We start from the raw sequence: 26,915 nt of genomic DNA on the forward strand, positions 1-26,915 counted from the left end.
GGGGCTCTGAAGGAACCCTGGAGCCACTGCCTGGTCAGGAGGCGATGGTAACTTTGGGGTTAGCAAAGCATCATGCTTCAAAAGGCGCAGCAGCGATACATTTGGAATGGAACAGAAGGCAGGAAGGACTGATCACTGCTGAGCTCAATAATCAAGTACTTTTAATGAAAGTGGTTTTAGACACAACTCATGTGGGAAAAGGCGCAACTTGACAACTGCATCTGCGAACGTAAATGAGGCCTCATATCTCTTAGACTGTGCAGGCAGCAGTGAAAAGAATAGCATCTGAGATAGTACAAAAAGGTACTAACCGTGCCAACATCAGATCTAGTTGAACTAAAACTAGGGAGTTTATTGAAGTTGTAGTCCAACAACAGCTGTACGGATGGACACCAGCTGGGCAGCCATGACTTCCATCATAACAAGCAGTATTGTCCCACAACAGATACAACGCATATTCCTTATTATAATTACCCTTTATTTATCCTCCCCAAAGATGCTATCTCTAAATAAATATAACCTTATTAAAACAAACAAACATTCTGTAGCTAAACATAATGAACGTGTAAAATCCGCGCTGCACCAGAAACACAGCAAATATCATTAAAACCATCAGCTACAATATACTGTGTTCAAACAAAATATCCAAGAATGGAAAACACAAACTAAGGCAACATTGCCTCCAAAAATAAATCTCCAAGTATTTGTTCTTTAAGGCTCTCTTTATTTTACTCATAAGACGTTTGTTTATCACTGAGATGTATGTGCTTAAAGTGCCTCTTTTATCTTAAAGGAAAAATATTCTGTAGTATATATATAGATGACTTGCACTATAAAACAGATGACATGGGACTGTAAACTGGGGGGAACAGAGATGACTATGCTTGTAGTGCCTAACACAGATATGTTCACAAGAGAAGAACACATTACACAGCAGCAATTGAATATGCAGAATAAACCACAGTGCTAACAAATGAACATCTACATTACACAACTGTCCTTAATACTTGTCTTTTTATAGTTTTCCAACAGACATAAATAATAATGTAGTTTGACTATTGGTGACTGTTTGCATATTATACACCTGAGCCCATACTGATCCACTGAACAGTGGGCTAAATACTCTACCAAACTTAAAAAAAAAAATACACCATGTTCTCCCTCCTTATTTATATGGTCCATGCAGAAATATCTGTCTCCCATGCTCCAGTATTATTGTTTTGGGTCCTGCCAGTAAAGGAATGTCTAACAGACCTTAAATAACAACAGGACTAATAACGCAAAAAGGGACTTTGAGGTTAAAGACAATTTAAAACCATGACTCTGTAAGTGTATAGACAATCTTAATGAGTGGTGCAAGGTGAGATATTTCCTCCAGTTTCTCCACGGTCATAGGTTGCAAATATACAGCTGCATCCAAGTGGGGTTCAGATGAATGATACTTCGGTAGCAAGCAGTGCATATCTATATATATCTTAGACACGTGTGAGGAAGCCAAGGCCAAGGCTGCCAGGAATCTGAATTGTTTCTAGGGCAAGCGAGGAAGGGTTGAAAGGGAACGTGACGGGGAAGATATGCTTAGCATCCATTAGCAGCTGAGGGGATTCCTTCCTATCCCTTAAACGTATCTGTAAAGAGAATAAAAAAATAATAAATAAAGTTGCATTCCACGTGCGTTGAGCACTTCCCTGCGGCACTGTAAGTACAAAGCAAGTGGGTTTATTCCTGTGCACCCCTTCGATGGAACACAAAAAAGCTCCAGTGCAAGGGACGCAGGAACAACCACTGCTGTGTAAGGGCCCTAAGGCTGAAATTCCATGAGTATATAGGTGAGTACATAGGCTCTTGCCTCTGCAGCGGGGCCTCTAGGTGGCCCAGCCCCACAATAAGGGATACACTAGTACAGAGGGTGCTTTTATCTCTATCTTTGAATTAACTCTGTTTCTATTTATACAGCATCAACAGGAGAAAAACAATATCATGACTACTTCATTCCAAAGTATGAAAATACAACCTGTACATACCTGTATATTCCTTATAAATGATACCAACACCCTCTCTTCAAACTCATTGACTGGAGTGTAGAGGTTCAACACCTTGACAATCTGTCAGAGAAAGAGACGTGTTTTTAAGCCTCTGCTTTTTTACTGCAATTTTGATTGAAAGTTGCTTAGCATGTATTTTTTTTAATTTATCTTAGTTCTCATTTTTTAATCTTTTGTGGGATTTTATTTATTCAGCTTTCTGTTATGCTGCTCTCCAGTTTGGAATTTCAAAGGCTATTTGGGTTTGCGGGAGTCCCATATCCCCTAGGAACCAGGCACAGGTATGAGGGTCAGAATGGAACATGAATCCGATATGGCCTTTGCAGAAGGGCTAAGCAATAAAAAGGAACAATAACAACAAAAATGTAGCCTCTCAGGGAATTATTTTTGTTTGCTTGGGTCAATGACCCTCAAGGTCAATGGACAGCAGAGTGAGGTGAAGCTCAGACAAAACAAAAATATCATGAGATGACTATTCAAGAGCAGCCAGTGCACACATAAGCAGCATATTGGGTTACCTGGGCAGTAGACAGAGCATTGCACATGGAGCAAATGGCTTCTGCATCTTCATCGGTTTTCTTTTTCACCTGCAGTAACTGAGCAGCTTGAATTAATGGCTCCAGTGTTTCTTTAGCGCTGCTATTTATCAGGTTCTTGTCACGCAGCCATTCTTCCAACTGGCTCACATTGTACCTTGGGACAGTAAATTATTACAGAGTACATCAGTGTTACCAGTGTGTTACAGAATTAAGCAGCTCTTTCCTTTGATGCCTCCAGCCTGCTGAAAACTCTGAAGCTCATTGATTACATGCTTATATACTACTATACTAAACCAAAATACAAGGTAAGCTGCATTTCTTAACATAATACTCCATTTTTTTGCACCCTTAGTTTTTTTTTTTTTGCAATAAAAAACTTGGATATATAAATAAAATAACCTTATTTACTTCCTAAAAATAACTCTTAATGTTCCCCTGCAGGTATTCAGGGAACCAGTATGATACTCTCACCTTATCTGCATGCCTTTGCTCCAAGAGCACATATCCTTTCGCAAGAGCAAGTTGTTGAGTGTGACGGCACCAATGATGTAGAACATCTGTTTGACCACCTGCTTGATAAGTTCAGGATCCATCCCATGCTGACACATTATGGAATGGAAGGTATTAAGCTGTCTGACAATGGAGTCTAATGTGTAGGTTCCCTCATCTGCTATACTGGAAGTTCTCTTCCGCAGCCCGGTAGGCTTGATTCCAGACATACCCTGAATAGTCTCGTGCTCCAGCATTCCTGAAACTGAAGCAGAACATGGAATTTAAGTGCACAACGCAAAGGGATAGTTTCAAGACTTACCTTATAAATAATACAGTTTGCAAAATGTGATATTGTTCCAAATTATCATTTTTATAGTTACCAGTTGCAAGAATGCAAGAACTACCAGTAAGAACTGCAAGATATTCTTTGAATTTATTTAATGAAGATCCAACCTTGTTCCTTTCAGCTTTTATAATACAGGTATTTTATAATACAGGTATGGAGTCTCTTATCCAAAAATCTGTTATTCAGAAAGCTCAGAATTACAGGAAGGCCAGCTCCTGATAAATGATTAAAATGATTTACTTTTTCTTTGTAATAATAAAATAGTTTGTTGTATTTGATCTTAATTAAGATATAATTAATTGTTATTAGAGGCCAAACACTCATACTAGGTTTAATTCATTTTTAAATGATTTTTAAGGCATGGAGATCAAATTACGGAAAAACCCCTCATTTGGATAACCCCAGGGTCCGAGCATTCTGAATAACAGGTCCCATACCTGTGCTGTGTGCGTTTCTTACCAATCATTGGCTGTAAGATGTTTTCCAACACTCTGACCAACTGCTGGTAAATCTGAATGGCCAGGTCACTCAAGACTTGTCTGTATTCAGCGAGGTCAAAGTTGGACAGACAGTGCTCATTCTGCCGTGAGGAGTTGTGCTTCATAAATCCCTGAAAAACAGAGGAAAGATCTACTAGTCTCAGTTCAAATAACTTTGCGGACATGTTTTTATGTTTTTGGCTGAACAAGCAATGAGGAGAAGGATGGCAGAGATAAAGTGATAGAAGAAGCAATGTGGTGGAGAAATGCAAGGGTAGGATTAAAGTGTAGTGAATGGGGTGACACACACAATAGTTTGGGAAACAGAGTACATTGTTATTTTTAGAAGAAATAAATGATGTGGTTGAGGGGAGGATAGAGTGTAGGGTCTCCTCATCCCTTCTACATTTTCAACACAAAACACATGATAGAATTTGCTCCCTTGTAGCTTGTTTGTAACACCGATGTTGTGTTGCTTAATAGCCTAAGAAAAATCTGCAAGATAGCAGCAATAATTACAACCCACACATCACAACAATGTTAATAATCCTGTATATACCTCTTCTCCACTGTATTGCTTCAAGCAATGGAGGAACCGGCACGTATTGGACAGCCAGAAGGACACAGTTTCAAAATCATCTCCTCGTTTCTGTGGGGTAAATAGTAAACATTAAAGCATTATTATGATTGAAAGGGAAACTTGAGATAATGGAAAACATGAATCACAAAAGCGTAAGGCATATATACATAAATTAACGGAATACATAGTGTAAATTTATATTTTCCTTCTATGTCAATTAAAGCGGTTGTTCACCTTCAAATGAACTTTGAGTATGATGTGGAGAGTGATATTCTGAGACAATCTGCAATTGTTTCTTTTTATTTATTATTTGCAGCTTTTCAAGCTATTTATCTTGCAGCTTTCCAGTTGAAAGTTCAGCAATCTGGTTGCTAGCGCTCAAATTACCCTAGCAACCATGCATTGATTTGACCCCATCTGGAAATTGCAAAGTCAGAAGATGAAGGCAAATAATTAAAAAAAGTATATAGAAGAAAAAATGAAGGCCAATTGAAAAGTTGCTTAGAATTAGCCATTCTATAACACACTAAAAGAGGTGAACCACCATTAGAATTGGTAACAATGTGAGCTATACTACCGTGCATGCCTTATTATTAGAACACAGCTCACACTACAATCCAAGGCTAGCACTGCAAATTAAAATTATAATATTAAAAATTTTAGGCACAGAGCAATGGTTTAAAGACATGTGATTTTATCAAGCCAACACTGCAAGGGTTACATATATTTCATCTGTGGCTAAGCTTCTAACAAGTGTACAAGTGTACAAGTGTACTCTAACAATATCTATTGTTCAGCAGCGAAAGAACCTATGATGCATGAAGGCTAGCTCCTCATACAAGTCAACCTGGCTTTCAGCTACCCACCATATTCAAGTCTTCTGGCTTCTAACACTACCTTGTATTCAGAGTTCATATTCTGTTTTATTATTTATCTAAGTCTGGCATTTGAAATATCCGTTGATATATACACATACAATGTTTTCTCTAAGCTCATGCAAGGGCACACAAATTTTGAGGCCAGCCCACAGAACAAATTGTGGCCCAATAAGGAACCCACCTTTAAGATTTTCTTGATACCATTAATAGTTGAAGTAAGCAAGGAGCGAACTTTCTGATCATCGTTGAGGTAATCGGCATGACGCAAACACATGAACAAAACATATGCTGGCAGACCTGGAATAAGGTTGACTGCTACACCACGAGGCTTCAGTTCTGCAGAGAAAAGGTTTTATTAATGTCGTTTTATTAATTGCATTTAAAACTTGAACTTATTCTATTAGCAACTAATACTTTACAAAAAGAGTGCTAAATACATGATTTATCAAAACCAACTAAAACAACAGATAGCTGCAGTTTTAACTACTCATTCGCTATTCCATGCTGGAACAATTCTCTTTCTTACATGCAGTAAAAAAACCTTCTGAGCTAATAATCAGGTGACTATAATACATGTATAGCTATTTGTTTCTTGACCCAAAAGGTCTACCTAAAATGAGGTTCTTGACGAGCTTTGCTTCATCCTCTTTCTTATATTCCAGCATTCCTTGGAAGTCCTTCTCTTTGCGTGGAATATTAACAGGACGAATGGGTTCATCCACTGTCTGACCAGGAGAAACATTTTCCATTTGACCCACTGCAATAAATAAAGCCAACCAATTAAAGAGACATCAGAGTAATATTGCTCCTGTTTCTCTCCAACACTTTCTTAACTGCTGTACAACAGAGGGTGTATATTTAACATAATTTAAATTAAATTGAAATACTGACTACAAGAGTTAAAAAGGCCCCTGCTCGGTACAGCTTACAATTAATATGGCAGCCCCCATGTATCCATTAATGCAAAACTACAGGAGCAATGGTTAGCACTTCCAGCAATGGTGTCCAAGCACAAATGAGTGAGAGAGAGAGGTGTGCGTGCGTGTGTGTGTCTGAGACATTATATTGTGAGCTCCAATTGGACAGTGTCTGATGCAAATGATATATATTAAAATATAATGATAATAAATGGTATAATAATATCTGTAAAGTGATATGGTATATGTTGGCATATATTATTATTAGTAGTACATGTATGGGATCTGTTATCCGGTAACCTATTATCCAGTAAGCTCTGAATTACAGAATGGCCATCTCCCATTGACTCCATTTTATTCAAATTTTTAAAAACGATTTCCTTTTTCTGTGTAATAATAAATCAGTGCCTGATACATGACCCAAACTAAGATATAATTAATATATATAACTAAGATATAATTAATACTTATTGGAAGCAAAACCAGTCTATTTGCATTTTTTTTAAAGAACCGTTATCCATAAACATATTACACTGTCCCACTAAATGTGTGTGGCGTAATAAAAAAAATTTAGTTCACATAATAAGGACATTGCATGTTTAATTCTAACTGTAACAGTTTTACTAGACAGAGTTAGGCCACTAAGTATATTACTAGTGATGGGCAAATTTATTCGCCAGGCGCAAATTCATGCCGAATCTGCTCGTTTCACCGCCAGCGAATAAATTTGCGAATTTACCGGAAATATTTGCCTGCGAAAATTTTGACGCCAGTGATGGTTCCGACACCGGCGTCCAAAAATTTTTTTTTGACGCCGGCGACAATTCCAACGCCAATTAACGGATGCTCATTGATTGTAATGGGCGTACATTGTCGCCGGCGGCAAAATTCGCGTTTCACTAATTTTACGCCCGTTCGGGACAAAGTTGCCCATCACTATATATTACTAATTTCCACCAACAATTTAACCTGAGGTCACTAGTTTTATTACCTTCCAGCTCCCCAATTTTCTTGGCAAAGACTTTCAACTGCTTTTTCAGTTTGCGGACAGTCTTATCTTGCTTTTCAAGTTGCTCCATCAGATCCTGCAAGTAATAATGCATTTTTCATAAATAGGTGGTCCATCCCCAGCATACTGGGCCTATATAATTGCATGCCTACAAAATAAAGGTGAAGTTAAGGAACATGCTGAAAGCAGTGAGTTAGTTCAGAATATGAGCTTGAAAGATGAGAAATATCGCCATCATGTGGCTGTTAACTGCTTGTGGATTAAAGTCCATGAAAGCTAAGTCGGGGGAAAATTTATTAAGGTGAAATGTTTATATTCAAAGTGTAAATAGAACTTTATGGAAAGACTAGTCTCTTCAAAAAAATAATATATAAAGAAAAATAAAAAAAATATTGAAACTAAGCAATTCCATTATCTAAAATGCTTATGTCTTCAGATCTGTAAAGCTTAGAGGTTGTTTGGTTTGTAGTTTCTTCTTTTTTACAAGTACTTGGTTACAAATAAATGTTTTTCTGTGTTAAATATCACCTCACAAATTTGGCCCAAATGAAAAAAAGGTTGTTTTAAGAAAACATGGCTGTTTGATGGTTTTAAAGTTTAACACTCTAGAATGTGGCCTCAACAGAGACAGGAGTTTTATGTCCAGATATGACTTGAACTAAGGGATATGACACCTAGAAATAAGGATAAAACACACAGCTAAGTACAATCTACATCTCAAAAAACACTTTCCTTAGGTAGACTTCACCTCACAACAAGGTGCTGACTGTACTAGTGTCTGCTTTCTTGGCTAAAGCTAAAAACTCACCCTGGGGGGGGGGGCTTATTAATATCTCGGCTGAAATATTGTCTTTTCTTTACAGTTCACAATCCCTATTTGTGGTTTATTTGTTAGAGTCTGGTATGGACGCATCAAGCGGATAAGTTCTAAATCCATATGTTATCCCACCCAGTGGACCCTTACCTGTATCTTCACTTTTTTCTAGTCCAATTCCTAATTGTGCACTGTTTTGTTAATCTTACTCTACTCTGTCTTGGTCTATGTCACACTATGTGACCTGACTGAATCCAGACCCCTGGACTATTTACAACCCACTCTAATTATTTTTATTATTTCTACAAGTTCTCTCTATCTGCAACTTTCCAATATATTGCCCACAAACCCTTTATCAGTGATCTAACAGTATATATAATGTGCCTTTCCAGCTTTCATTTGCATTTTGCCTGACGAAGGGGCCTGGGTGCTCCGAAAGCTTGCAATTTTTCAGTTAGACAATAAAAGGCATCACCAAACTTTACATTTTCAAAGTTTTTTCAATAGTTAACACAGTTCAACATTTTAAAGCTATAATTGTTTTAACAAAATAATAGGATGCTGGGTGGCTGTGACAATTTTTAAAATAATTAAAGTGGACCCGTCACCCAGACATAAAAATCTGTATAATAAAAGTCCTTCTTAAATTAAATATGAAATCCAATTTCTTTTTTTTATTAAAGCATTCATAGCTGTTGTAAACTCATTTAAAAATAAATGTCAATCAAGCTGTCAATCAAGTATTGCCTACCCCGCCTCTATGCCTAGGCATAGAGGCGGGGCAAGCAATTACTTTCACTTTCCATTCAGCACTTCCTAGATGTCACCGCTCTCCCTACATTCCCCCAGTTCTCTTCACCATTTAATTGTGTAACCAGTGCATGGGGATGGACATTGGGTCCCTGTCCCCTGGTGCACAAACAAGATTCTGAGATGATACAATGCTTGCCTTAATAACAGTGTCCACAAAATGGCTCCTCCTGGTTGCTATAATTATGAGTTCCCAGACTGATGGAAACAATATTCAAATAATTTATACAGTGTAATTAAAGTTCATTTTGCTTGACTAACATGATAAAATAGGATTTGGATAATTTTGTTTGGGTGACGGGTCCCCTTTAAGCTTGATTTGCAAGGGTTATGTTTTATAAGCTTGATTTATGATTATGTAGATGCGTTGGGAGTGCTTTTTGCCTGGATCCATAAGCAAGTGAGAGGAACAGTTGAAAATGAAATAGCAGGGCAATCTAATGTAATGAAATGGAAAGAACACAATGAGATCCATAGGAACGCTTGGCTGACTTATTTAGTCTAACTTGACTACGCATACCATGAAAATCATAAGCATGGTAAACCTGATACTGAGTGGAAAGCCCTAGAAGTTCTGCTGTTTTAGAACATAGTAAACCAGGCCTTTACCTTAGTCTTCCAGGGAGAATGGTGTGCAGAAGTGCTTGGCCTCTTTACTTACCTGCTGGGTCACGATCTACAGCTTGTACAAGAAATTTATTGCACTCCTTTATTCGCTTACACAATTTTTTAAAAATAATTAAGATTCTGGTTGCAAAGAAAGACATTGATAACTGTTACTTTATAGATACAACAGACACAGTGGACCTTTCATCTACTGCAGTGTATATAGGCCAGTTTTCATAGAAAGCATTTAATGTCTTTATTATGTTCAGGGGGGGTCAGCTGTACATTGGGTTTATATACATCAGTTCTTCTGTTAGTAAGATCTGTTACAGTGCAGTTTGCATTAGTAGGAAAAAGTGCTCAGGCACAGGCCTTATCATAAGAGGGAGACATGACTGGGTTCCACAAAAGCAGTGGGGTAATGGAAGCTTTGCTTCTTGACCTATTTTAGAGATAGGCAGCCAGGCAATCTGATTCGTTATTAGTTCTCAACTACAAAAATAAGACGGGACAACAGAAAACACAGGGCATTTGATTTACATACAATGATCCGTCTGTACAGGGAGATCCGGTACGATTGATACTTCATGGGTTCATCTGCATATAACTCCTCAAAAAACTGAAAAAATAGGCACAGTGGGAGTTCCTCCCTCACTGGGTAGTTCATTGAACAGGGTCATGAATTTTTATTTAGAAAGTCAGGGGTGCCAGGCTCAGGCACACTTCCCTCATCGAGGCAGATATTTATTGGTTTATAGCCCACAGGATTTATTCATTGTTTATCAACAGGTGTAACTGGTGTATACAGCGCTGCGCTTGGACCCACCTTAATCTTTATCAGTAATATGAAGATTTGAAACTGTCAGTATTTTCCTATGTATGGCTTCATTAGTATACCCCAACAACACTAAGGGAAAGTATACAAATGGGTGTCATCGACTGGATTTTCTTGCTTTTATTCATGTAAGTATTCCTAAACTGGCATCATTACAGGGAATCACCAATGCCCCCCAACATCTCTAAGGATAAAGTACTTATTTTATTACAAATGCCTTTTCAGGTGGGAAAGGTAAATGCATTATTTGAGTCTTGATGTTCCAAGATATGAGAGGAACCCAGACCACTAGACTAGAGTGAACACTACACATTATTTCCATTATCATGACACCAAAAGCCCTCTATGCAATGTCAACAAACCCATAATCAACTTTTGAATTTCCGTTGATTTTGCACAGCAATATTATCTGCATTCTTTATAGTAAACGTACAATCAACAACTGGACAGGTTGGTACTGCACGCTTAGAATTCTATTTTGGGTAAAATCATTGTGCAGAAATGATAACACGAAGAAAACACAATGGCTGAAAGATATTGCTTACTGGTCTACATACCAAGTTCTCGTTGGTAAGCCTGGTGATTTCATGCTGCAAGCTGGCTTCAATCCGTGCTTCAGGTGGCAGTTGGAGGTTCTGAGCTAAAAGTTGCTGCTGCCGGTTGTTCTCCTCTTTTAGAGCCTGGATCTCACCTCTGAGAGCTTCCACTTCATTTTCAAAGGCCTTTTTCTGCGATTGCAGCTGGGACTCCAAAACCCTGCAAAGCAGCAGCAAGGAAGCAGGCACCTGTCACTCACACTGAAAGCATGCCCAGCAATGCAAGCAATAGCAAAGCCCAGTCTATTATCCACCGCATAAGGCAGGCTTCCCCTTTAGTAATTTATCAAACAGCATTTTTAGTTAGCTTTGTTAATGCTCAAATATTTAGAGCTTATTTAATGGGCTAGTAGTAATTTACCTTCAAAAATATATTTTTTAGTTAATTCCATGAACACCAATTTACCCAAGACCCACAGGAGTCTGAAAACAGATGGCTGCAAACTAAAAAAAAAGTCAAATATATATTTAGAATTTCTGCCTCTTATTTCCATCTACATAAACACAAAGGTACACACTTGAACTGTATTTTAGTGAGCAAATCAGAAATTCTAACATGGACAAAGTAATGAAGCTTGGCAAGCAGGCTGATGGAAAAAGTGGCATGCAGCTGGACACAAGGAACGGAAACCTTTTTGGGTAGAGTAGAAGTGCCATATAGCAACTATTTATATGGAGTAAATAGCTACTGTGTTAAGAGGCGGGAGGCCTAGGGAACAACCTAGGGGTTTGCATTTTCTTAAACGAAGAAACATATTGATGAACAGGCACCTGAACAGTTTAAAAACAGTCATCTCTTTTTTTCCCTAGTGTTAGGTTTGCACAATAGTCAGTCATCTACATACAGTACATATATTAGTAATATGGAGCAGCATGATGAACAGCATAACCCAAAGGCATTTGATCATTATTAGCAAACAGCAGCACTTGCATCACATATGGGCGTGTTCAATAGTTTGGGCACCTCTGGTCTAATAACAGGCGTTGCCGATTTTGTTGAAGTGAGAAGAATTCAACCTCTGCAGCGAAAACAAATGCTACGTGCTTGCAGAATTTAATAGACTAAGAAAATATAAAGAATAACATGTAGAATAGCACCATGCCAGTAAATACTAACATCCCTAATGTTCCAGCTCTTCCTGGACGTTCAAAAAATGGATGTACTCAGGGTACTTCTCTAAGCACTGTAATTTACATGAATACTTTTTTCCCCCGTTTCAGAGCCATTTAAGTTTCTGTTAACTGCCAATATGACATTTGTAAAACCATCACCTGCTGGTCAGTTCTGTGCAGTGTTTGTCAATTAGAAGAACTGACCAGTGCTAAGAAAAACAGCTTGAACAATTTCATATTTAGCGGCATATTTATAAATGTTGCAATGATGCAACATAACCGGTGAGGTTTGTCTCCAATGTTAATAAAGGTGCCCCCTTTTTTAAGGTTTACATATTCTTTCAGTATTATTGCAGTGATTTTGGAGTTACATAACAGTCTATGACTACTTTTATTAGAGATGTTTTTTGTTTTGTTTTTTGCTTTGATTTCACGAGATACCTTTAACTTCCAATTCATAATGACACACATGCAAGAAAAGGAATATGCGGAGGATTGTGAGAATGGTTACAGACAACCCTAAGATCACCTCCAAAGAGCTTCAGATCTGTACAATTCAGCGCAATTTGCACAAAGAACATCTGTATGGCAGGGTGATGAGAAAGAAGCCCTTTCTGCACTCACGCCACATACAGAGTCACTTGTTGTATGCAAAAGCTCATTTAGACAAGCTACAGTCATTTTGAAACAAAGTGTTTTGGACTGATGTGACAAAAATTTTATTTTTTGATCATAACAAAAAGCGCTTTGCAGGGCAGAGGAATAACACCGCATTCCAAGAAAAACACCTGCTACCTACTGTCAAATTCGGTGGAGGATACATCATGCTGTGGGGCTGTGTGACTAGTTCAGGGACAGGGGCCCTTGTTAAACTCGAAGGTCGGATGAATTCAACCCAGTAGCAACACATTTTTTCAGACAATGACCCTAAACACACTTGGAAATCTATAAAGGCATTTATGCAGAGGGAGAAGCACAATATTATGGAATGGCCGTCACAGTCCCCCGACTTAAATATCATGGAAAATCTATGGGATGATTTGAAGCAGGCTGTCCATGCTCGGCAGCCATCAAATTTAACTGAACTGGAGAGATTTGTACGGACGAATGGTCAAAAATACCGCCATCCAGAATCCAGACACTCATCAAAGGCTATAGGAGGCATCTAGAGGCTGTTACATTTGCAAAAGGAGGCTCAACTAAGTATTGATGTAATATCTCTGTTGGGGTGCCCACATTTAAGCACCTGTCTCATTTTGTTATGATGCATATTGCATATTTTCTGTTAATCCAATAAAGTTTATGTCACTGCTGAAATACTACTGTTTCCATAAGGCATGTTATACATTAAAAGGAAGTTGCTACTTTGAAAGCTCAGCCAATGGTAAACAAAACTCCAAGAGAGTGGTGCACTCAAAAATGGTAGGCAAATGCCCAGGTGCTATCTACTAATTCATGTAACAGCATTACACTGGGACTTCGAAATAAAGTGAAAAAAATCAAAATGTATTTGTCAACGTTTTAAGTCATTTTGTCATTTTAACTGCTTTGTTTATTTTTATATATATATATATATATATATATATATATATATATATATATATATATATATATATATATATATATATATATATACACACACATATATATAAACATATATATATACAATATCAAAACAGGAGGGTTGTGGGAGCACTATTTAGCCGGAAGCTGTGGCATAGCTTCAGTGGTTGTAGCACCCCATACCCCCCCCCTTTAAACTAGTGGTGATCCTATGCTTTTAAAATTGGGCGTTTGTTTTGGGAATATCTCTCCTTTAAAAGCCTGATTGCTGGCTGGGGAGGATTTAGCCCTCAGTGAAAAAACAGTGTTCAACGGACATTGATTACAGGTAATGCTAAAATGCACATAAAAAATAAAACAAGTTAGGGACCGCCATTCGGGGTTTACCTTGACGTGGTATGGTGGCTTATCAATTTTATGATCATAACTTTGTAACAAAATAACCCCTATTTGGGTACATATGCAATATTATATTTATTATACTTATATATATATATACTTTAAAGCCTTTAGAGTGCTCCCACAACCCCCCTGTTTTGATAATATATATATATATATATTATATATATATATATATATATATATATATATATATCGGAATTTCTCTAAAAAAGCTATGGCTGTTGCAGACTGCAAGAAAAAGGGCATGTTAGTAGAACACTGAAGCAGCATTGTTAGTATTGTGCAAAATGCAGATACAAAAATCCCCATTTTGAGTATGGTAACCTGTTGGTCTGTTTTAACCCATCATAAACCAGCCATAGCTCTCCGTCCTCATTCAGCTCTTGGTAGTCTGGAGGCAGGTTTCTTTTAATAGTTTCAAAAGTTACAAAGGGAAAGGAAAAAGCAAAACACAAATGGGATTTTGAAAAATGGCAAAATGAAATTATTGATAAAAAAGATCACAACTGACATATGAGCAAAAGGTCACAGCCAAAAATATATTTATATGTGTAGTATATAAATACACACATACTGCATATACACAAGCACATTATTTTCCAGTTGCATGAAAGTGAGACTAAAGAAATCAGTGGTACGATATGGGATGTCACAAATGATATAATGTAAACCTGAAACAGCACATTCCACATGTATTTTGACTGATCAGATACATAATCTCTAAATCCCTAAATTTCACCAAACTGTAACATGTTTAATGGGTCACTCCTTGAATTCCTTAAAAGAATAGAAATTCAAGGTTCAAAAATGTTTCTGGGGGACTTCTTATGCATTTCTTCTTATAGGAATTTATTACTGATTTTCATACATGTTTATTTTTAAAGATCAGTGGTTTCTTGGAGATTACTGTATATCTTGTTAAATGCACTGCTAGAGAACCTGAATCAGTTTATTAAATAACTTCAGCAGGACAATGATCCAAACACACGGCTAAAGTAATGCTGGTGTGGTTCAAGAAAGGATCACTTGAGTTTCACAACCAGGGGGTAAATCTGAGAATCACTTTTGAGCAGTCTGCAAAGCTGGTTATTGCTGCAAAAGGTCCTTGATAAACGAATATTATGTGTGGGGAACAAATACTTTTTATAAACATAAACATTTCAACAAATAAAATTAGTCACTAGGTGGAGCTCAAGATAAATCAGAATCCAGCCCATAGCATTCTTATCACTCACACATGAAAGTACCTAAAATCCCTTTATTTTTCACACTTTATTTAATGGGGTTCTGATAGATTCTTTTAGAAGTTTGGATTTTATACATTTAAATAGTCTCTTCATATTTGAATTATGAATAGATGTTATCAGACATCACTGACAAGGCCTCTACCAGTGACCAAATTGGCCTTGCTGGTTAATAGGTTGTTCAGAAGTGATCTAAGAATTTATACCTGAAGCTGTGACAAATCAGTTTTGTACTCATTTAGTTGTAAGGCAGTTGCACGCTCTTCCAGTTACTATTACTGCAACAAGATGCTCTCTCTTTTATTCAGTATAACAACAATGGTAGCACAGCAATAGTGTTTAGTACAGACCAAGAAGTTGATAGGATTCCTTTAAAATCCTTAGAAGATTTATTTAAAAAAAAAAAAAACATACCATCAAGTATTGTACTGTTTGTGTTAAAGAGTTTGACATACCTATTTGTCTCCTTCATGCCAGTATATGCCTGGGCAATTTCCCTCTTATCCTTCATCTTCTGTACATCCTCGGAAAGAACCATAGATTCAGTCATTGTGTCCTGCAAGAAAGAGAACATCAAACTATTATTTATACTTTAGCTGGCACCATATAGAATAAGTGTAGTATGAGGCTTTTCCAGCAGTGAAAAACATGTTCACTTAATACAAAAGCCGTAATACTCATTAAACCAACAAGGTCAGAGTGCAGACTTCTGTCTGCTTTGAACAGTGGTGTAACTACCGGGGAAGCAGGGGTGCAATTGGGCCAGGGCCCGCACCCCCGCAGGGTCCCCCGGCAGTCACGCTGGCTGGAGTCGGCTGCATCGCCACACGGACGAGGGTGGGGGGCGGGGCCCGGCTACACGGCCCGCACCAGGGCCCGCCTCCACCTAGTTCCGTCACTGGCTTTGAAGCTCAGGACACTGTTTATGAATATAAAATACTAATTGGAGAATTAAATAAAAGTCGGTAACGGAAAAATATTCGCAATGCAAAAAGTTATGCCTCTGTGCGAACAAATTTGCCTATGTGTGAATTTAATTTAGCTTTTGCGAACCCGGAAACTGTTTAGGGACCACTTCCGACAGCTGAAGAAGGTTTGCGAATTTTATAGTTGGCGCCAGCGCGCAGTGAAAACGTTGTTGTTTGCTCCAAAAGATCAAGCACTTCTTAAAAGTGGACAATGCGCAATTAAAATTTGCAATGTTATAACAGTTTAAGGAAGAGTATTACATTGCAAAATTAGACTTTTTATTTATTGTTTTGCTCTTTGCGACTTTTATTACATTCCCCCATAAGGCCCTTATTTTTATTTGCACTACTATTATTATTATTATTGAAATGTATTTTTAGAGCACCACCATATTGTGCAGCGCTGACTATGAAGGAACCATTCATTACAGACACATGAAGAGGAAAGAATGACATATGGCAAAGATTTCTAGTTTTAAAAAAGTCTACTAAATTCTAATTATTTTGGCTCATGAATTGTTCAGTGTGATTTTGACAAAATGTTGTCAGAAACTTTATCCATCTTTACAAGTACAAGAGCTCAAAGAGTAGCACATGCAGGACGGTTTAATTAGGCAGCACATTTGCCTGGTTGAATGGTTATGTTTTGCTCCCACACAAGATAAAACAAATCAAGGTGCATAGCACAGTATCAGGGGGCACAGAAAACAGAGTGCAGAGGACTGTGACAATTTTGCATTAGCAAAAGGCAGTATTCAAAGTGTAAAAAATTGGGACATTGCACTTATTTGCACTTTACACACTACCCAGAAGGCAATTAATGACCCCAAATTGGTTTTGTAAAGATGAACTGCCCCTTTAAAACTATAGTATCAGAGGTGGAATGTATCCAAGCCAGCAAACCTCAGCTGTTCCTAGAACTCAAAAACAAAATCCCTGTGATGGGGGGTACACATTAACGTCTCTGTGTTCTCACCCAATCAACAATTAGATATAGTCTAAACAGTAATCCTCAAGAAGGGTCAAATTTTAATATTAAAGGAAGCAATAAAAGATGAAAGTCATCACCATTTGCGGTAATTCAAAAATAAAGGTGATGCACAGAATTCCCCACCCCTCGGTTATGTTACATCTTTGCATTTACATGCGGCCTACAATTAATTACTAACAGCTTGCACAGTCAAAGGAATAGCTCAATAATTTCAGCAGACATGATCTACATAAGATTAGAGTGTGATGACAAGACAACACAAACGGCCGGCATGAGAACTTTTTAGTGTTAAGGGACAGAAAGCAGTTGTCATGATGTCAGCATGTGGGTATGCATATATTGTTAAAATATGTGCATGCAATTCAGATATCAGTGTTTCTCCAGGTTCTGCTGATGCAGGGTAGATTTGCCATGGGTAGCTAGAACAAATCTATTGCTCATCATGCAGTGACAATACAAATGCTTACCTTGTCATCCTACATAATCAATGGGGAAGCCAATGAAAAAGGAAAAACATTTGTCAGAGCAAGCACTGCACACCAACAATCAATTATACGACTGAGATTAAAACATCGTTCAGGTCTGAAAAATATGTGTCTTCTACTTTGGGCTGTTTCACATATGTTGCAAAAAGGGTGAACTTTCCCTTTTCCATTGATAAATATGCTCCTCAAAATCCCAAAGATATGAGTTGAAAGGCGTGAAATCACCCTCTGATAAATATGCTGCAAAATACGAGACTGCAATTGGCGGTTTATTGTTGTGGAAAAACAAACCTGAAATGGATAAACCTGAGATCTGTGAAGCAGGAATTTTAATGTTGGCCAAAATGATGTAATTTGGAGGAAACATAGTCAAGTTTTCCCATGTGTTTCTACACTCATATATTCATTGGTGGGCAAGAAGTGAGACAAACCAAAATGGTGGGTGCAGCCTTTACTAAACACATTGGACTAGCAAAGACAAACCAATTATTGAATTTCAATAAGGCATGGTTGAGTATTTCCTGTACTGGATGAATTGCTATAAATGGCAGTTCTTATGATTATGCCTTGATAACAGATAGCTCATTAACTAAATGTTATGCAATGTTGTGCCTCACCTTGTGTGGAATGGCTTCCATTTGGCTCACCAGCTGGGACCTCAGTATAAGGACTTCTTCCTTACGCACTTCAAGTTCCTCACTTACTGATGTCATCTGCTCCAAGAGAACTTGATACACAGTTCCACCACGGCCTTTAGCATCTGGGGAAGCTTTCTCAGTGATTGCCTTCCGCAGCTCATTCAAATCATTCTTCAGCTTTTTGTTCTCAGATTCTAGTTCCTGACGCTGAAAAAGAGCATATTTATGAATGAAAACCAAAAAGAAACAACAGGTTTCTACTATTGTAATAAAGCTATCACACATTTAGTCAACTAGCACATAGGTCACAAACAACAATACATAACACAGCATGACAGCATAGTAAATGAATCTCTGTTTAAAGGGAAATAATATATTGTGGGTTTAAAGGAGAAGGAAAGGTTAATACTAAGTAAGCCTTATCAGAAAGGTCCACCTAAATATACCAGTAAACCCTCAAAGAAATGCTGCCTTGAGTCCTCTGTCAAAAGAAACACTGCATTTCTTTCCTTCTATTGTGTACTCATGGGCTTCTGTATCAGACTTCCTGTTTTCAGCATAAACCTTTTTGCCCTGGGCGTGAGCATGCTCAGTTTGCTCCTCTTCCCCCCCCCCTTCTCTGCTGTAATCTGAGCCCAGAGCTATAAGAGAGCAGGGAGAGACTCAGGCAGGAAGTGATGTCATAACAAGCTAATCCTGCAGCTGCTATCCTAAACAAAGAGAGTTTCTAGAGTGTTTTACTCAGGTATGGTAAAGCATTCTACAGAATAAATAAAGCATTCTAGCTTGCACTATTGCAGCTAATCTCTTGGCAATAAAATGCCTCTGTAGATTTCCTTCTCCTTTAAGTGGCCTTAAATATGCTGTCGAACTTTTGTTGGCTGCTTTCGTCCAATATTTATACAAGCACATGCAATTTGTGAATGCTGGTGCAAAAGAGTTTGTAAGGACTATAATTACAGTTACACTTTACCAGAAATGTTTTCTTACATTTACTACACTGCTTCCTGGAAAAGTGTAAGTGTGTATGTGTGTGGTTGTGTGTAGTACAAAGAGCAAACGGGCACGTGTGTGTAAGTGTGTGTGTTGTACAAAGAACAAAAGGGGCACAACTGAAATGTTCCAAAATGCCTGATCCCTGAAATGACAGACATCCATGGCACAATATCTGTCCAGATTATTTGCTCTACATATTAGCAAATGAGCATTTTAAATATTAGCAAATGAGCATATAAAAACTCTTATCTATCAACAATAGCTGCTTTTTTGATGCAATTTTGAACATTAGATTTTATCGGGATTGTTAATGACAGGAAAGGGTGAATTGAACACCATCTGAATTAGGTTTTTAAACATCTAAAGGCAATGCACTTACAGAATGAATTAAAAGTTTAAGCTTATCTGGGCCTGACTGATATTTTCAAGGTTACCAAGAGTTCAGAAAGTACAGCCTTTAAGTCATATTTGATGTTCGCTACTAAAATACTAATAATACTGCACATGTGATTTCCCAGAGCTATCAGTGTTTTTCCACTGGCTCGGTATGGTTAGTAACTGTCTGCCCTTGGCAATTCCTGAAACACAGTGAGTCTGTGGATGGATAGGACTGAAAGAAAAAAATATGTTGTTTAATGGTGTACTTCATTAAGCTGCTGTGTTGTCTCCCAATGCTTTCAATATATCTGCCCTGGTTCCCTGGATGTTAGAGGCTCCTGACGTTTGACAATTCCACACTGCAATATCAAAGTTTACTGGGGGAATACTTAAATTACTGGGAGAGCACATACATTCTTGTGGACACACAAGAAGACTAGTAACCATTCACAGACATACTTTTTTCTGGAAATTGTCAAATTTCTATCTGTATTCAAAAGAGGCCATTTTTATTGATTTGATTTACCTTGAGTGATTCATACTCCAGTTCTGTACCTCTGGTTGGTGTCTTTGCCTCCTCCTAATTAAAGGCAAAAAATAAGAAACTTTGGGTACATAAACACTTTACAATACATAGGGGATTAACATTAATACAGAACTGCCAGCTGTATTCAAAGTGGCCAACTGCAGTGACAATACAAAAGTAGATGCCGAGTTGACATAATACATTTAAAAAAGTAACATCAACAGTATATTATCCTCATGCAATGTAATTCATTTTTAACACTTTACATCATACCATCATTTTGGCTCGTATTATCTGTTCCTCCTTCTTATCCAAATCATCTTGCATTACTTGCTTTTCCTGCTCAAGTTCCTTTACCCGTTTCTGAAGCTTAAGGAACAGAGACATGTCCAGTGGTGTTTTTCTATCAGCAGGCTCCTGGAACACATTGTATTGTCATGTGAAAATATTCAGAGAGCTTTTAATATATAAGCTATCGGTGCAATCAGATCAGTAGTTACACTTTCTATGGCCTGTTTAATAGAGAACAACATTTAATTACAGGAAATAATCAGATAAAATGTATATGTTTCATTCAAACTGCTTATTTACATCTTTTTGCAAAGGAACTGTTGCCATGTTTCAGTTATGAGAAACATCATGTTATGTATCGGTACAGTAGGTATATTTTAGCTATCAGTTCTGTCAAATAGATTTATGAGATAAATGGCTTTATAATCACCAAATTGTCTTTGCACCAAAAACCTTTACTTAGAAACGTGATTTGGCCATAGTCTCACCTCATATCGGTATGGGAAATCTTCCGACTCTGTGATCTCAGAGCTAAAAGTGTATTCTGATTCATTGCTGCTATGAGTAGAGTCTCTGCGCTTGTGTCCTGGCTTTGGAGGACTCTGTAACAAGAAACCCGTGACAAGATAAATGGTTTGATCTCAGCAAGTGGTTTTACCATTGTCCATTACACAGAGCAAAAAGCCCCACAAATAAACGCACCATGGTATTCATTTCATCCTTCAGGTCATCGTATCGCTCCTCCAGGCGGCTGTACTCATTGAGGAGATTCTGGTACCGTAGTCGTTCATCATTCAGTTCAAGCTCCAACTGCTTTGTTTCTTCTATAATTTTCTTCTCCATATCCTCTATAATAAGGCAAACACAGTGCTTATAGAGACTGCCTCCAGTCTTCACCACACTAGACATATCTACTTATCAACTCTAATCCTAAAAATGCACTTTTAATGATGTTGTATATACAAAATATTAGGAATGCACCGAATCCACTATATTGGATTCGACTTAAACCCCAGAATCCTTCACGAAAGATTAGGCTGAATACCAAACTGAATCCGAATCCTAATTTGCATATGCAAATTAGGGATGGGAAGGGGAAACCATTTTTTACTTCCTTGTTTTGAGACAAAAAGTCATGTGATTTCCCCTCCCCACCCCTAATTTGCATATGCAAATTAGGATTTGGTTCAGCTGGGCACAAGGATTTGGCCGAATCCTGCTAAAAAAGGTAGAATCCTGGCCGAATCCCGAACCGAATCCTGGATTCGGTGCATCCCTACAAAATATACTGAAAAGAGATCGTACTTCATCAAAATAATACTCTCAGACACCATACCTGTCATTTTTTTTGCCTGCTCCTGGATTAAAAGATTCAGTTTCTCTTTTTCAGTCTTCAGCAAAGCATTCTGTTCTCTCAGCTCAGCAACAAGCTATGGGGCAATAGTAAATGTCAGGCTGTTTCAGCGAATAATAGAGTTCAGAAATTAAAAATGTGCCCTTTAGATTCGGTTGCCACTGCTCAATGTAGATTGTTGGATCTACTGAAAGCAGTAGACTTTGAAAAGAATTGCTAGGGAACACATAATTGATTCTCCCACAGGTAGTGCATGTTTTGCCCCAATTAAATAAGGTCTCCATCACGAGAAAGCAAGTTACCATTTGGAAAGTATTTTTAATTCACATTCTTTTAAAAAATTTTGCAGCCAAATTTATTTGACATGCATCTTACTCTGAAAGGTAATTTTATTCAAAATAAACATGATGTACCTAGCTTTTGGCAATGAATTGAAGGGAACTGTACTGTTGCATGTCATCATTTTATACTTTTAAGTGGGTTGTAGTGGCACAATCCTTTAAGGAGTCATTTAATTTTTATTTCATGCAGTGAGCAAAAGATTCAAATTACATTAGATTAGACATATCAGTTCCTACCCGTTCAGTCTCTGTCTGGTATTTCTCTGCCCGCTCTTCAATGCGGTTCTTTTCAGTCTGTGTTTGCTGCAGCTCTTTCCTAAGCCTGGCAAGCTCATCCTGCAAGCTGACCATTCTGTTTGCTGCATTTTTGGCCTCCTCTTCAACATGGAGCAGTCTGTCAACATCATTTCTTAGCTTATCTTTGTCTGCATTGTATGTGACCTCCAGGTGTGTTAGCCTCTCCAGCAAGGATTTGTTGTCTTTATTCTGTGAACATACAGAGGACTCATGCTGAAATTGTACATCAGCTATTTTCACATTCTGTTGCTTAAAATACAGGTACTATGCTACTGAATGGACACTACTCAGTATAGATCATTCCCAATCCTGTATAGAATAGTTCAGTACCATACTAAGATGAACTCAGGAACAGATCAACTGCACAGTACCTGCTCATCAACTTTACGCTGCAACTGCATGATTTTGTTCTCCATCCCATAGTTGAGTTTCTTGTAGTGTTCCACGGAGCGTGCCTCTATCTTTAGTTTCTTCAGTTCCCTTTTGGCCATCATCCTGCGGTAACAACACTGCAGGTACAGAATAGCACTTAAACTTCTCTTATATGTGACACGGGCTAACCAGCCACGCACATGCTTCTGAATGACGGTAGCTTTGTGAGCTCGAAGAATCTGCAAAGGGAAAAAATAAAATAATTAATAAAATAATTAAAGGCTTTATTAACTAATGGCAATTTGCATTCAATATACTGAACAAAAATGTGATGTGCCATTTAGCACTTATATGAAAGTACATATATCTGTACTGAAAGCATATTGTCCCCAAAATATGGCCAACTGCATCTTGTGGAAATAGTTCAAATACATTATAACCACTTAGGGGCCCATTTACTTAGCTCGAGTGAAGGAATAGAAGAAAAAAAACTTTGAATTTCGAATGGTCGAATATGACTACTTCAACCATCGAATTGGCTACTTCGACTACGACTTTGAACGATTCGAACTAAAAATCATTCGATAGTCGAAGTACTGTCTCTTTAAAAAATACTTTGACCCCCTAGTTCGCCACCTAAAACATACCGAGGCCAATGGAAGGTCCCCATAGGCTTCCTAACAATTTTCTGAAAATCCTTCGATCGATGGATTAAAATCCTTCGAATCGTTCGATTTGAAGGATCTAATCGTTCCATCAAACGATTATTCCTTCGATCGTTCGATTGTAGGAATAGCGCTAAATCCTTCGACTTCGGTATTCGAAGTCGAAGGATTTACATTCGGCAGTTGAATATCGAGGGTTAATGAACCCTTGATATTCGACCCTATGTAAATCTGCCCCTTAGTGTGGGTTTCTCTTAGTTTTTACTTAGTATTTGGAAAGGCCAAAGTGCAAAACTCCATTGGAGACAAAAACCTTTGATTAATGTTTGAATGATAATAATGTGTATCATTTGTAATTGATGGACACCACAATAAAAGGTGTTGGTGTTTTTAATACAGTACTGTAAGGATGCTTTATTTAATCACACTGACCCCAATAATAGATATTCCTATTACTAATCATACAATATATCTTTAAAGTGTCCTTATAGGCATTAAAAAGAGACAAAGATGGGAAAATAATACACTAAGTTATTAAAAAAAATATATAACTGCTCTTATACAGTAGCAAACAGCAAAAAAGGCAAATATAAAGTGTGCTGATTCTGTTAGCAAGTGCAGTTGCAGCAGAAATGCTATAGCAGCGCAACTACTATTTGTTATGGTAGGTTTTCAGTCTTGTAGTAAAAAAACAAAAAAACAAAAACAAAATATGGCAACTCGCTTTAACTGCAGGTGTAAAGGGAATTAAGCTGTAAGAGATAAAAACAAAATAATATTGAGGCTTCCTGTGTTTATTTTAATAGTAAAGTGTTAGTACAACTATATAAAACATGGCTGCTCTGACTCATTCTGCACTTTATGAGTGCTTCATATTCACAAACAGAGCACTGGCCCTTGTTCTGTCCCAATGTCCACTAGATGTTGATTTAAACCAGAATGGGATAGTTGGGAAATCTACATTGTTCTTTTTAGAGTAGCAAAACATAACAAACATAAAATCCTAATGTATGAGTTTATGATGGATCTCATGGAAGTCTTAAATTAACGTCTTACCTCTTGATATCTCTTCCTTGCTGCATAACCACGCAGATATGACTGGAGAGCAAGAGTAAACGACTGTATATGCTGGTACTTCTGCCGAACAACGTACATCCTTTGGAATTTTTGGATAATAATTGCAGCCCGTGTTCTACGCAGAAACTGTGCATAACTGAATATATAAAGTAAGAAAGTAATAAGCTGAAGTATAATAATCAAAAAATGACAGTTCAAAAAGACTCATACTTCAGAGCTGCTGTTGCTAGCCAAGGCCAACAATTGTCCGCTTGTTCAGTTCAAACAGTGTTGGTGATCTTTTGCAACTTACTAGTGTTGGAAATAGCAGACGCAGTTCTATATTTCCTAATTCAGCTAAAGTACCTCCTAAACTACCACAAAACTTAATATTCATACAGGCTAGCCCGACACTTTTTACAGATTTCCAAAAATACACTGCTGTGAGTGGGTCATTTTAGTTCCCATGAAAAGCAAGGAGCATTTTGGGCTGCAACACCAAAATTGCACATTATGCAAAAACAGAATTAATTAACCATGGTGACAGCAGCTTCAGGGGTCTAACTTACCATCGTGCCTGGTATCCCCTAACATATCTCTGGATTGTTATGGCTGCTTTCTTCATGCGCAAATATTTCTTCCTCAAAAGCCATGATCGGATTGTCTTCTGGATTCGGATACAGGCCATTCTCAGCTTGTCTGCTCTGATCTTTTCCAGATAGGCCACTTGACCAGCACGGAAGAAAATCTTTGTCTTACCAAACTGGTATTTATCCTTGTCCTGTTACCAATGGAAACCCAAGAAAAAAATTGGTTGAGAGAAAACAGAAACTTAAATGTGAGAATCCGTGTACAGTATGTTTTGCAGTTCTAACGACAATGAGAAGGTAACCAGATAGCAGCCCCCAACACAAGTTAACAGCTCCCTCTTAGATCTAAGAACAACACTCAATATTAAAATCCAGGTCCCACTGTGATACATTCAGTTACATTGAGTAGGAGAAACAACAGCCTGCCAGAAAGCAGTTCCATCCTAGAGTGCTGGCTCTTTCTGAAAGCACATGACCAGGCAAATATGACCTGAGATGGCTGCCTACACATCAATATTACAACTAAAAAAATACACTAGCTGGTTCAGGAATGAAATTTTATATGGTAGCGTGAATTATTTGCAGTGTAAACAGTGTAATTTAGAAATAAAAACGACATCATAAAAATCATGACAGAATCCCTTTAAGGTAACGTTAGGACATTATAGAATGGCTAATTTAAAGCATGTTTTGCCCTTTTCTTCTGATTCTTTCCAGCCGACCTCATCTAACAAATGCTCTATACGGCTATGAGTTTATTGCATTTGCGACTTTTATTTAGTGCATAGTTGCTAGAGGAATATGAACTCTAGCAACTAGATTGGTGAAAATACAAACTGGAGAATTGTTGAATAAAAAGCTAGGAAACTCAAAACCACACATGATACAACATGAAATCTAGTTGAAAATTGTCTCAAAATATCAATCTCTATATCATACTAAAACCAAACCTGCCTGGGTTGTAAAATGCACTAATGAACATCTTTTTGTTAAGTTAGTAGTCAACAAGGAGTTCAATATTTAAGTGATTTATAATACATATATTTAAGTGCTCTACAAATGCTCCATTTCTAACACCCCCCAGGTTTCAGTGAATTATATGAAACCTATTATTCATGGCTGTTGTAGTTTAGGTGTGTATGTACAGAATAATACACTTGCACCTCTGATAATGATTCCAGTGTTTTTTGCAGTCGAAAGCACAGAGCCAACATCAGAATAATGCAAATTAATCCTTGCGGTATCACTGAGATGCTAAGAAAAAACACTACACCTTGAAGAAGACTTTGTAAGCAATAGTTTTGAATTAATTCCCAGCCTGTGATAAATGCCGTTTTCAGAATGCATTTTACAATATCATTCTAAATAGTTTTCCAGGACATTATGCAAAGCAGAGTCTTGGTTGGAGGAAAGCTGATGCTACATTGTTTCAGTTGTATGTATATTCATAACTGAAAGTAGTGGTTATTTACCCTGTAGCATGATAGTATGTGTACATTACAATACAGCATATCATCTGTGCTGAAGACCCAGGAATAAAAGTACAAGATCCATTTAAAAAAATATATTTTTAAACAAGTGTGCCGTACCAAAATAAGCTTCTCCAGAACATTTTTGCAGGTTTGCTTCCAATCACTGAGAACATCTTTTTGCTTCATTAAAACACGGTATCTGCTAAAAAATTCCTGATATGTCCACC

General features: G+C 37.6%; 1 protein-coding gene across 4 annotated transcripts in view; it reads right to left on the reverse strand.

Moving 5' to 3' along the window:
- Nucleotides 1–707: 707 nt before the first annotated feature.
- Nucleotides 708–26,915, reverse strand: part of myo5a.S (myosin VA S homeolog) — a 90,476-nt gene continuing 64,268 nt past the window's right edge. Inside the window, exons 18-41 of one of the 4 annotated variants that reach the window (XM_041588303.1) lie at nt 26,806–26,914; nt 25,196–25,407; nt 24,627–24,783; nt 22,905–23,144; nt 22,474–22,722; nt 21,878–21,971; nt 21,244–21,389; nt 21,030–21,143; nt 20,524–20,667; nt 20,251–20,304; nt 18,330–18,557; nt 17,695–17,703; nt 15,724–15,824; nt 10,908–11,106; nt 10,060–10,134; nt 7,268–7,361; nt 5,970–6,116; nt 5,541–5,695; nt 4,461–4,550; nt 3,882–4,032; nt 3,056–3,338; nt 2,564–2,738; nt 2,025–2,105; nt 708–1,628 (exon numbers count right to left, since the gene is read on the reverse strand). In XM_041588303.1, the coding sequence (XP_041444237.1) occupies nt 1,476–1,628; nt 2,025–2,105; nt 2,564–2,738; nt 3,056–3,338; nt 3,882–4,032; nt 4,461–4,550; nt 5,541–5,695; nt 5,970–6,116; nt 7,268–7,361; nt 10,060–10,134; nt 10,908–11,106; nt 15,724–15,824; nt 17,695–17,703; nt 18,330–18,557; nt 20,251–20,304; nt 20,524–20,667; nt 21,030–21,143; nt 21,244–21,389; nt 21,878–21,971; nt 22,474–22,722; nt 22,905–23,144; nt 24,627–24,783; nt 25,196–25,407; nt 26,806–26,914 (3,460 nt within the window). In that variant the 3' untranslated portion in view covers nt 708–1,475. The remainder of the gene's footprint in view (nt 1,629–2,024; nt 2,106–2,563; nt 2,739–3,055; nt 3,339–3,881; nt 4,033–4,460; nt 4,551–5,540; nt 5,696–5,969; nt 6,117–7,267; nt 7,362–10,059; nt 10,135–10,907; nt 11,107–15,723; nt 15,825–17,694; nt 17,704–18,329; nt 18,558–20,250; nt 20,305–20,523; nt 20,668–21,029; nt 21,144–21,243; nt 21,390–21,877; nt 21,972–22,473; nt 22,723–22,904; nt 23,145–24,626; nt 24,784–25,195; nt 25,408–26,805; nt 26,915) is intronic. The other 3 variants (XM_041588304.1, XM_041588305.1, XM_018255441.2) reach the window with 3 other exon arrangements.

The sequence above is a fragment of the Xenopus laevis genome, chromosome 3S (genome assembly GCF_017654675.1).
Source record: "Xenopus laevis strain J_2021 chromosome 3S, Xenopus_laevis_v10.1, whole genome shotgun sequence".
Lineage (NCBI taxonomy): Eukaryota > Metazoa > Chordata > Amphibia > Anura > Pipidae > Xenopus > Xenopus laevis.